We start from the raw sequence: 11204 nt of genomic DNA, 5'->3' as shown, positions 1-11204 counted from the left end.
AAAAAAAAACCGAATAGATGAAATCTAATGAAATAATCCAGTTCTATCCTTTTACCTCCTCCGTTGTCTGGAGTAATAAAGCTCCCTGCCTCGCCCTCTCTCACAGCACTGAACTGCTTTTCCTGAATTTTCCCACACTACTGATCACTCACTTGTTAATTTCGATGATACATTCTTTTTGAGAAATAAAGTCAGTTTGCTGACTGCTGCCACTGGTTTGTCAGAAAATGAACTTACACTGCGCTGATCTCACTCCTGCTGCCAAAGCTCCTTCTAGGGGTCTCTCCTTTGACAATGTAGGGATTATGTAGGCATGGGGAGGTGGGATACCAAGGGGGGATTCTGTCAACGTGCTCTTCCCCCCTCCCCACCCCCGCCGGGTCAAAGTTACCCAGCCGGGGGCCTCTCTGACTATCTGGACTGTGCAGACCACCGTGTCTTCCGGTAGGGTCAGGGGAAGGCTTGAGATAAATCTGTAGTGCCCTTCACTCAACCACCGGCTCACTGTCCACCTCAGGTGTCCCCAGCGCCACCGCTGCCAGGCGCTATGTGGATGTGTAAGTGACAAAATGGAAAGTCTCTGGTCCTGGCGGAGCTTGTTCCAATCAGGAGACACCCGAAAGCAAGAAACACAGTGAACAAATGCATGATGCCCAGTGGTGGATGGCCATAAGCACTAAGGAGAAAAATAACAAGTGGGGTGAGGGTGTTAAGAGGGTGGGGATGAGGAAGGGCTGCCATTGACAATCGGAGAGCCTGCAGACTTGCCTGAGAGTGACGTTTGGGGAAAGAAGGAAAGGGAAGAAGGGGAGGGAGGTTAGTTAAGTGGACATCTGGGAAAGAGCTCAGGCAGCAGAGGGTCTGGGGCAGGGGCGCGCTGGCAGCGTGCTGCATTCCAGGGTCCTCTGCGTGGCTGGGACGGTGTCGGCCCTCCCCTGCACATCCCTCAGGGCCTTCGCAGAAACACCCACATGGGGACCTTCTACATACAGGCAGGACACGCCACCCATCGCCGTGACCACACTGTCCCTCAGAGGAGTCGCTGGCCAAGTGCATCCCGTCCACATGGAGATGAACTTTAAGATTCTTTACACAATGGATTTCAAAGACTTAGTATGGAAAACGGTGTAAAATATTAATCAACACAATAACTGATTGTTATCAAAATAGTGGGCTGAATGCTGAATATAAAACAGTTTTGTTTTTTTTTTTACTTTTTTTCCTTTAGATAGGGTCTCACTCTGTTGCCCAGGCTGGAGTGAACCTGTGCAGTCACAGCTCACTGCAGCCTCCAACTCCTGGGCTCAGGCAATCCTCTCACCTCAATCTCCCACGGGGCTGGGACTGTAGGTGTGCAACGCCACATCCGACTAATTGTTTTGTATTTTTGGTAGCGACTGGGTCTCTCCATGTTGCCCAGGCTGGCCTCAAACTCCTGGGCTCAAGTGATCCACCTGCCTTGGGCTCCCAAAGTGCTGGGATTACAGGCATGAGTCATGGCACCCAGTGTCCCCCCGTCCCGGCCCGCCTTTCTTTAATGTGGCAACTAGATCATTTAAAATGGCATATATAACACAAGCCACCCACGCAGGCCCCAATCCTGGGAGATGCTCCCGTTGGAGAAATCTCCAAGAAGGGGATCTGCTTGGATTTGCAAACGGCCCCTCTGGCCCCAGGGGGATCTGCTGTGCAGAGCTGCTCTGGATTCGGCTCTTCAATACTGCCCTTGAGTGTACTGTGCATCTCTTGACTTTCGACCAGCACAAAGCTCCTTATTAAACGCTGACAATAATTCCTTCCATTCCAGGTGCCATAATGGATTCATTAATCTCCTGTTGATAGTTTTTTGCTGGTTTTCCCAGTTCCTGCTATTCTAAGCACTGCTGGGAAGACTCTCCTTTTACCCCCATCTGCCCGTGTCTGTCGCAGCTCACACGCTCTGCCTTCCGGCTGTAGTAGCTGAGTGCCCATTTACCCCACGCCCTGACACACTCAAGTCCCTGGGTCTCCTCGGCAGGGTATGTCTGTGGGCACAGGGCTGCCCTGCCACATGCCCCACCCCATAAGCTTCCATCTGTGGCCGCTCCTTGTGAGACCCTAAACTCACAACCTCCCCTCCTGTCCTCTCCTCTCTACAGAACCACCATTATCGGAGACAGTCAGTCTGCTTCCCAGTCAGTCTGCTTCCCTCCACCTGCTTCCCAGTTTCCTGAAGGCAAATCCAAAGTCCTCCTCTGGGTCACCCTCCTCTACCGACTCCTCTCTCACCATGGGGTCAGGTCAAAGGGCCCCAACTAGAGGCTCCCCTGGGCCCTTTCATAAGACAGGAGTTTTTCTTCTCAGGTCCAGCTACAGGCACATTGTACCCACGCCTCGATGCAGGAGTGAGAGCTCCAGGGGCATAAAGGGCTTGGTTCTTTTGCCTAAAGCCTGCCCTGACTCACCGAAAGCACTCCGTTAATGTGTGAAATGATTACAGAAACACAGAAATAAGGCTAGGTGTGGTGCCTCAAGCCTGTAATCCCAGCATTTTGGGAGGCCAAGGCGGGTGGATCACTTGAGGTCAGGAGTTCGAGACCAGCCTGACCAACATGGTGAAACCCCATCTCTACTAAAGATACACACACACACACACACACACACACACACACACAAAACCCAGGTGGGCATGGTGGCGCAAGTCTGTAATCCCAACTACTTTGGAGGCTGGGACAGAAACATCGCTTGAACCCGAGAGGCACAGGTTGCAGTGAGCCCAGATCAAGCCACTGCACTCCAGGCTGGGCAACAGAGGGAGACTCCATCTCAAAAAAAATCCCTCACACACAGAAACAAAATCTTAATTGTAGTAAGACACAGCTGAAAAGATATGAAGGAATGACTCCCCAAGTCTACTGCATGCCAACCTTTCAATCATTTTCCATTCAGAAAACTTCACATCAGATCATTTACATATGTACGTTAAGACAAGGGGTCCTATATTAATGAATCTTCTCCGTCAAAATCCTGGTCAAAGTCAGAAAACAATCCCACAGGACTCCTGGGAGCATCTCACGTTGGAGAAACCTGGAGAAGTGGAGAAGCTGATCTGCACGATTTGCAAACCACCCCTTTGGCCCCAGGGGGACCCGCAGCACCGGCGCCCTCCCCCTACCGGTGAGAGTCGGAGCCTCACTCAGACCCACACAGTCAGGATCTGTACCTCCGAAGGCTCCCCCAGGTGGCTCTGGGCACATGGAAGCTGGGAAGACAGCAAATGGGCCCTGGGGTTGGGGTCCCAGCACAGTCTAGCCTTTTCTCTTTTGCCTCCTGAAGACTTGCACTGTGGATGTGTGTTAGGGAAGAGGGGAGTGAAGAAAGAGACAGGGAGAGAAGACAGAGACCGAGTGATGCCTCCATTCTGCAGAGGAAAACACCGAGACCCTATCTCAGCACTCCAGACTGCAGGGCCAGGGCAGGACTTATAAGTCTCTGCCTCTCAGTGCTCTGGTCTGCCATGTGTCTGGCTGCCTCTTCCATCCTGACAAGCACAATGACTAATTCCAAACAAAGGACTGGGAATTGGGGGTGAAGATGGAGAGAACCGAGGAGTGGAGAGGGAAACGGCAGCCTCTGGCAGCTACTCTCTAATACTCTCTAATAAACACAAACACAACAGCAGAAAGGGCTTGTAGAAAAGAAACACAAAAAGCAACCCAACTACTGACACATGGCCCTCTGTTCCATATTCACCCGCACGTTCTTAGCAGAAAGGCAACTGTGAACGTGCAATCTGGTATCCTGACGTTTGCCCTGACCACGTTGTTACTGTATCTTCATCTTTCTAATTTTAATTGTTTCTGATGGCCCATCCGATTGGTAGAGCTTATTTAAAGAGCCCTGATTCTCCCTGATAAAAGGTTGGAGTCCTGTATCAAAAGCTTTTAGTTTTCTGTAACCAAGAGGGAAAGCTGCTTCTTTTGAAAGATGACAAAATGTCTAGTTTCGAAGGATCCTCCGAGAATGGCACACAAAGCGGTCTGCATTCATAGAAAATGATGCCATCACATAAATCTCCCACTGTGCCATGGGGTGACACCATCACTCATCGTCTGCCTCCCAGATCCAGTAATTTCTGCAAAATCAATTACTGCACTTTACACTGAAAAGATCCCATCAAAGAATGTGTGTGCACAGGATGGTGAGGGGCGCCGTAGCTGTGTGAGGCGAAATGGCACTGTTCTCAGTTTCCCCTTCCATCCGACTGGGCTCCGAAGCATTGCTTCAGAGATTTCCATTTTATCTTATAATTAAATAATATGAACTCTACTGGGGGAAGAAAAGCAGCCCATCACATTGGTACTAAGCCTTGATATCATTTTTGCCATCTTGACTCCTATCGCTATAAAAAGTCATTTTCCGTTGCCCTCACAAAACCACCCAAGGAATATTGCTTCAGACACCAAAGGTGCCCATGTGGGGATCAAGCCTGGTGTCCAATAAATATGTATGTCATTGACCTAATGCATGTCCAGTCAATTGAAACCTCACACTTCTGACTTCGGTTTTAAGGTACTAATCTTGAAGTCTTAACAGTGTATACATATTGACCTGAGGATGTTGGGTACTTTTGATTAGAGAGGGTTGAATTCCTCTAAAGGACTTCATGAATGAGGAAGACAGCTAGAAGCCCTGGTTTCCTGCTCCTCACTGGAGATTCCAGGCGGGAGGCAGGCAGCAAACATTTGTGTTCCTGTCAAGCGCCAGGCGTGGTGCTGGGCACAGGAAAGTCACAGCGAAGACACAGCTACACGCAGCACTGAACATCCCTGCTGCAGCCACAGGGCCTGGCCACACCACGGAGCTCTGTGAACTCAGGGAAGCTGGAACACCTCGGGCATCCCTTGCTCATGTGTAAAGTGGGGATAAGTCAGTGCCCAGCACCACTGAGGGCCTGCCACATAACAGAGAGTCACTAAACGCTAGCTATTCTCACTAGGATTGGAAAGGTTGATACTCAATTTATATGAACTTTCTATAAATACTGTATTGATGTTCCTGTCACCACAGGCAAAAAGGACGCTGCTTTCGCATCCAGCCCACCCTAAGGATGCACCTGGACTTCCCAGTACACTCAGCTCCACCAGGCATCAGGCCCTGCAGAAGCCACAACCTGTGACTAAGACAATGAGTCACTCTTGGTGTGTGGCACAGCGTGACGTGGCGGTGGGCACTTAGTCATGATCAGTCCGTGATCAAGAGCTGGGGAGCTTATTTTAGATTGAGTGAAAATCAATTTAAGTTTCCAGACATGTCTTGGGACAACAGAAGATACCCAAAGAAGCAGGGGGAAACAAAAAACAAAAAATCCCACAGCCTGAGACAGAAGATACCCAAAGAAGTAGGAAAAACAAAACAAAACAAAACAACAAAAAAAAAACCAAGCCTGAGAAATACTTTCTTCATTCAAGGCCTGGGGAGTCAGGAATACAGGAAAGAGATTTTCAATTTTACCTTATAATTAAATAATATGAACTCTACTGGGGGAAGAAAAGCAGCCCATCGCGTTGGTATTAAGCCTTAATATGATTTTTTGCCACCTTGACTCCTATCGCTATAAAAAGTTATTTTCCATTCCCCTCACAAAACCACCCAAAGAATATCTGTGTAATTTTGAGCAAGTTGGGTTTTGTTCACTTTTGAGCATTAACTAGATTAAGGAGCTTCACCAAGAAAGTCCCATGAAAAGTATGGTGGAGGCCTGACATGATGGCTCATGTCTGTAATTCCAGCTCTTTGGGAGGCCAAGGCAGGAGGCTCACTAGAGGAGGCCAGGAGTTCAAGGCCAGTCTCAGCAGCATAGTGAGATCCTGTCTCTACAGAAATCATCATCATCATCATCATCATCATAACAATTAGCTGGTCATGATGGTGCATTCCTGTCTTCCTTGCTACTCAGAAGGCTGAGGCAGGAGGATCACTTGAGCCCAGGAGTTTGAGGCTGCAGTGAGCTATGATGGCACCACTACACTCCAGCCTGGGTGACAGAGCCAGACATAAGCACTCTTCATGGTCTAAGGGAGAGTACAATATTTGGAATTAGGATCTGTTTTGCTCCTACCACAATCACTTATGCCCCTCATGCCCTTACCTAAGTTATTTTTCTTTGTGAGTCTTTCTCCCCACTTCCAAAATGAGGGCATGCCTCTCTTGGGATCATGTATCTAGGCTTGGAGATAAGAATTGTAAAGCTCCTAGTATACAAAATATTTTCAACAAATGGTAGCTATGGTCATTTTAATATATGGAATTTTACCATAATTTCACATCTGACAGATAATTCCCCTGAAATTAATACTCGAATGTGAATATGTTCTCTGATCTCTAGCTACAGGCAAGTCTTCTATGTCAGGGAAAATCAAGTACTAATATAGAATCAGAATAAAATGGCAAAAAGAATGGGGGCACAACAGATAAATTCTCGAGGAATAACCTACTTACTGTAAGAATTTGTAAATCTGTGGCAGCTAAGACCAGGCCGTCTGAGCACATCTGGAGGTGAACTTCCTTAAAAGAAATGCGTCCAAATGCTCCAAAAGATTCAAGATCATATCTCGGAAGGGTAAAGCTCTTTAGAGTCTACAAAAAAATTGTGACTTCGGCTCTGCCAGGGAAAGAATGCCCAGGTGACCCGCCGTGGCGGGCTTCCCCAGGGACAGCCCAGGTGTGACCCATGTGGGCTCGAGGCCACCGTATTTGATGCCACCTGCAGAGCTGAGGGCAGCTGTCTCCCATTAAGCCAAGGCTGTACCAACCAAGCCACGTTCCCACATAATATTGGTTTCCAAAGTACCTTTTTCCCCAGAAGAGAAGAGGCGTGGACTTACTAACCTTCAATATGTGTAACTCCTCCCGGGTGGCAAAACCAGGATAACAGAGAACACCGCGATTCTGCCAATGTATCCTAATCTCACATGCCTGTACACAAACTCCCAAGCATTTTAGCAAGCTTTTGGACATGAAGCTCAAAAGAATGACCCATAAATATTTTCCAATACATACAGCATCTTAATGTGTTTTTCTTTCGTGTTTTTTTTTTTTTTTTTTTTGTAGACACAGAGTCTCACTATGTTGTCCAGGCTGCTCTGGAACTCCTGGGCTCAAGCGATCCTCCTGCCTTGGCCTCCCAATGCACTGGAATGACAAGCATGAGCCACCGTGCAGGAACCACAGCACCTAAATTCCAAAATAACCTTGAACCCCTGACCTTCCACCCGCCCTGGTGACTTCCAGAGATCGGTTCCTCTTCCCGTGCCAAAGGTTTCTTGTCTTTCGCGGCCCGGGTAAAGTCACTCAAGATGTTCCCTCTGCTTCTGAAGGCCTTTGACTGAGAAGCCACTCTGGGTCCTATCCCGACCCCAGGCGGTTCCACTGGTACTTGCACATCTCCGGGCCGGTTTAAGTCACGCTGGCCAGACTATTTCCACTTCACTCTGGTAATTTCTCCAATCCCAGCGTCTGCTGCATCACCTTTTCTTTCTCTGAGAATCCAACCCTACAGGAGGAATGCTGAGGCTGGGGGGTCCTTTTACTAGAACGCTAACGCCAGAGCACTTCCCAGGGGCGCTGGGGGTCGGGCTGCAGGGCGGAGTCTGGCGCTGCCACTGGGGTCTCCCGCGGGGGGTGCTGGGCCTGGGGAGGCTACGCTGCGGGCTCGGGGAGTGCGTGGCAGACGGATGTCCCGGCCTGGGCGCAAGGAGACTACGGGCCCGGCATCACGTAGGCGCCCGCGGCGGGCCGGGCGGGGCCCACAGCGCCCCAACCTGCAGCACCCGCGCCCGCCCCGCGCGCTCAAGGGCGAAGGGAAGGTCACCGGGGCCGTGGGCTGGGGGCCCATCCCGGCTCCATCCTTGTTCAGTGCGCGGTCCCGAAACGGGAGGAAATCCGCCATCCGGGCCTTTCCACGCATCTGCTGCAGGAGGAACCGGGAAAATAAAAATCAAAACCCAGCTCCGGGCGCGTCGCGTCTCCAGCCCGCGCGATCGCTAAGGCTCCCAGGTAGCGTTCGCCTGGGAAGCGCGGATCTACCATCCAGCGGCTGCAAGGATCGGGACGCTCCACCGTCGGGGCACTGGCGCCCCCACGTGCACCCGGGGCCTGAGGCGCACAGTCTCCACCACCTCCGGCTCGTCATTGTTAAATGTCCTCCCGGCGCGCCCGCGTCGTGGGCCCAGACTCGGGCCCCTCCTGGAGAGCCGCTTCTACATTGCAGGGAAGGGGAAGCCCAGAGCCCGCGCCCCGGCTCCGCTGACGTCCCCGAGTCCCCGCTTCCTGGTCCTTCCCGTCCGCAGAGGCTGGCGGGGAGGGCCTGGGACCCATTTTAGTTTTCGGTATCGTCACTAGCCGAAAAGCAACTAGTGCAGGAAACCCTTTTTTTTTTTTTTTTTTTTTTTTTTTTAAATCCTTTTAGGAAACCCTTTTTTAAACTCTTCCAACGGAAAAGCGACATGCTGGGGGATGACGTGGGGCGGAGTTAGGGGGCGGGGGGCCACTTAGCAAGTGATCGCGCTGTACTCACGCTTCGGAGGGGAAGCCCGGCCCTGTCCTACAGCTCTGAGGGAGAACGTCCCCAAAGGGCGCTCCAGGCGACCCCCTCTGCCAGGCTCAATTTAAAACATAAACCGGAGGGGGTGGAAACCTCACTCTCTTCCGGACGGAGGTTCCTACCGCCGTGTCCCTTCCTCCTCCGCCCCACCCGGCAAGGACCCCGGGGCTGCCTTGCCGGCTCACGCCGCCCCGCAGGTACCCCTGCCGCTCCGGGTCACGGGCTTCTCTCCAGTTCTCCCCATCGCTTCCCCGCTCGTCTCCCCGGTTCTTCCCATCGCTTCCCCACCTTTCCCCGGGTCCTCCCATCGCTTCCCCCTCTTCTGCCCCGTCGCCCCATCCACTTCGCCCTGTTCTCCCTCCTCCGACCGTCACTCCCTCGCCGCCGGGAGGGGGGCGCGCACCTTGAGCATCCCCGCCGCTGGTCAGCACGCCGATGGCCTTGCGGGCCCCGAAGAGGTGCTCCAGGAACTTCCGCAAGGAGCCCTTGGGGGCCCGGGAGTCGTCCGCGTCCATGGCGAGAAGGCGGAGGGCAGCCCCTAGTCTGGCTGCGCCGCTGGCAATGGGAACCCTGCCGGCACGCGCCCGACTCGGAACCGCCGCCAGGCCGGCGCCCCTGAGCGGACCCAGGGCCAATGGGCGGTGACGGGATGGGCCCGAGCGCACGGGAGGGGCTGCGGGGCGGGGGCGGGGGGGGGGCTAGGGGCGGGGTCACGGCTAGGGGCTGGGGCAGGGGCTGGCGAGGGGGCGGGTGTGGGCAGGAGGACCTACGCGGGGGTCGTCCTAGGTGGGGGCCGCGCTAGCGGTGGGGGAGGCCGCAGAGGCGGGGGTAGAGCCACAGGTGGGCGGGGTCCCTGCGGGCGGGGCCGCGTTGCTGGTGCGCGAGCCTCGCGGGTGGGTTGGAGGACTCTGGTTGGGGGCTTTAGAGATGCCCCGAGCACCACAAGTGGGGACGGGGGCAGTGTCCTGGGGAGGGGAGACCGCAGCGGGGCGGGGTCACATCGTTTACCGGGCGCGCCAGAGCGGGGCGGGATAGAAAGCGGGGAGCATCTCCCGGGGGGTCGAGGGAGACCCTGAGTGTGCGGGAACGCCGGGGCGTGTGGAAACCCCTCACTTGCGGGGAGCGCCGATGCGGGGCGGGGTGGAATTGGGGCGCGGAGACCCCACCTGGACGCGGAGGCTCGCGCCCGGCCGCGCGCACAGCTTTTTGTTGCCGGCAGGATTCCTCTTGGGGCTGTGCTGGGAGCCTCGGGGCGCGGCTTCCTCGACCGCCGCCCCCAAGTTTTCTCTGCAGCCTGAGGTCGGGAAGGACGGACGGAGAGTGGATCCCCAAGGTGGTGAGAAAAGCTGATCGCGGCAGGCTTAGCTTTGACCAAGTTGCGATTTCCGGGGCCTACGGAGGCTGTGACGCTCCTGGGTCCCCAGCCCGGCCCTTGGGGAGAAGAAGCCTTGGGGTAGAGGAGGGTATCGGGCGCGACCCTCAGAGACCCCTGGGCGCGCGAAAGTCAGAGTGGGGCAGGAGGAGGCGCAACAGGACTGGCCTGGAGGGGAGGCGGGACGACCCTTCCTCCCCACGGACAGGCGCGCTGCTGTACGCTGTGCCGACATCGGCCGGCTTCACTGGCCAACTCCACGTGCTGAAATACGCACACCCAATGGGATGTGCGGTTGCCTATCCACAGCTTAACAGCCTGGTGCCAGGTACCCTGAGATGGGAGAGGGGGCAGCCCCGACAAAAGCACGGGCTTATGGGGCCCCGGTTCCTTCAGTGCTCACCCCACGAAGAAGGGCTCCCAAACGGCCCCACTGGACGGCTTACTGGAGGATGGTCCTGCGCAGTGGGTGTTTGTTGAACAGATAAGAGACAACTAAAGAGACTAAGAAGAGGTTTGTTCTGTGAACCGGGGAAAGTGAAGCAGTCGCAAAAGAGAGTCTCACCAAAGGGCAATCCTGGGGAAAAGATGGAGAGGCATGGATTTTTCTTTCATGTGTGCCTCATCCTGGGGCTCATCCCGCTGAGCATCAAATATTCATTGCAAAAGAGGAAAAAGAAATATGCTGCAGACAATGCTGGATGGTCTGATCTCTCCATTGGCCGGAATTAACGGGGCAGTCCCTAACCCCTCGTGGTCCTCAGAATCACCTGGCCTATGCACACCCCCACTAAACCACTGAAGTCCAGTTTCTTCGAGCGCAGCCAGGGAATGTGTATTTTTAAACAAGCCATCTAGGTTACTCTGATGAATGCAAAGTCGAAGAGCGCTGCTCTCATGCACTGAGCCTGAGCTTTATTCTATTAATAAAAAAGAAGAGGAGAATCCTGGGTGTCTTAAGGTGGCAGTTGAGTGGCCTTTGCCTTTTGGCGGGTAGGAGAGCAGACCGGGGCTCTAAGCACCCGCATCCACCGCTGGGCTCAGGATCTGTGCTGGAGAATAGAAGGGCTAATTTAATTATTCATGCCTTTTTAGAGCATATTACATGTGGAGAAGGTGGGGCACGCTGAATTGTATTTTAGCCAAATACCCCTTATCTCCTTATACACTAGATATTTGTATATTGAACATTAGGGGATGGGTCATTTGTCGTCAAATTGCCTGTAATACAGAAAACGAGAGATACAA

At 53.4% G+C, this 11204-nt stretch overlaps 1 protein-coding gene across 1 annotated transcript; it reads right to left on the bottom strand.

Moving 5' to 3' along the window:
* Positions 1–7026: 7026 nt before the first annotated feature.
* On the bottom strand, positions 7027–9147 carry LOC144341504 (uncharacterized). The gene is made up of 2 exons (XM_078005066.1): positions 8988–9147; positions 7027–7951 (listed from the first exon to the last, which is right to left on the bottom strand). Exons 1-2 carry the CDS (start codon positions 9097–9099, stop codon positions 7755–7757), a joined length of 309 nt encoding a protein of 102 aa, XP_077861192.1. The 5' UTR covers positions 9100–9147; the 3' UTR covers positions 7027–7754.
* Between the last annotated feature and the right edge of the window lie 2057 nt (positions 9148–11204).

This window comes from Macaca mulatta, chromosome 6 (assembly GCF_049350105.2).
Source record: "Macaca mulatta isolate MMU2019108-1 chromosome 6, T2T-MMU8v2.0, whole genome shotgun sequence".
NCBI classification, from domain to species: domain Eukaryota; kingdom Metazoa; phylum Chordata; class Mammalia; order Primates; family Cercopithecidae; genus Macaca; species Macaca mulatta.
This window is presented reverse-complemented; position numbering and strand designations above follow the sequence as displayed.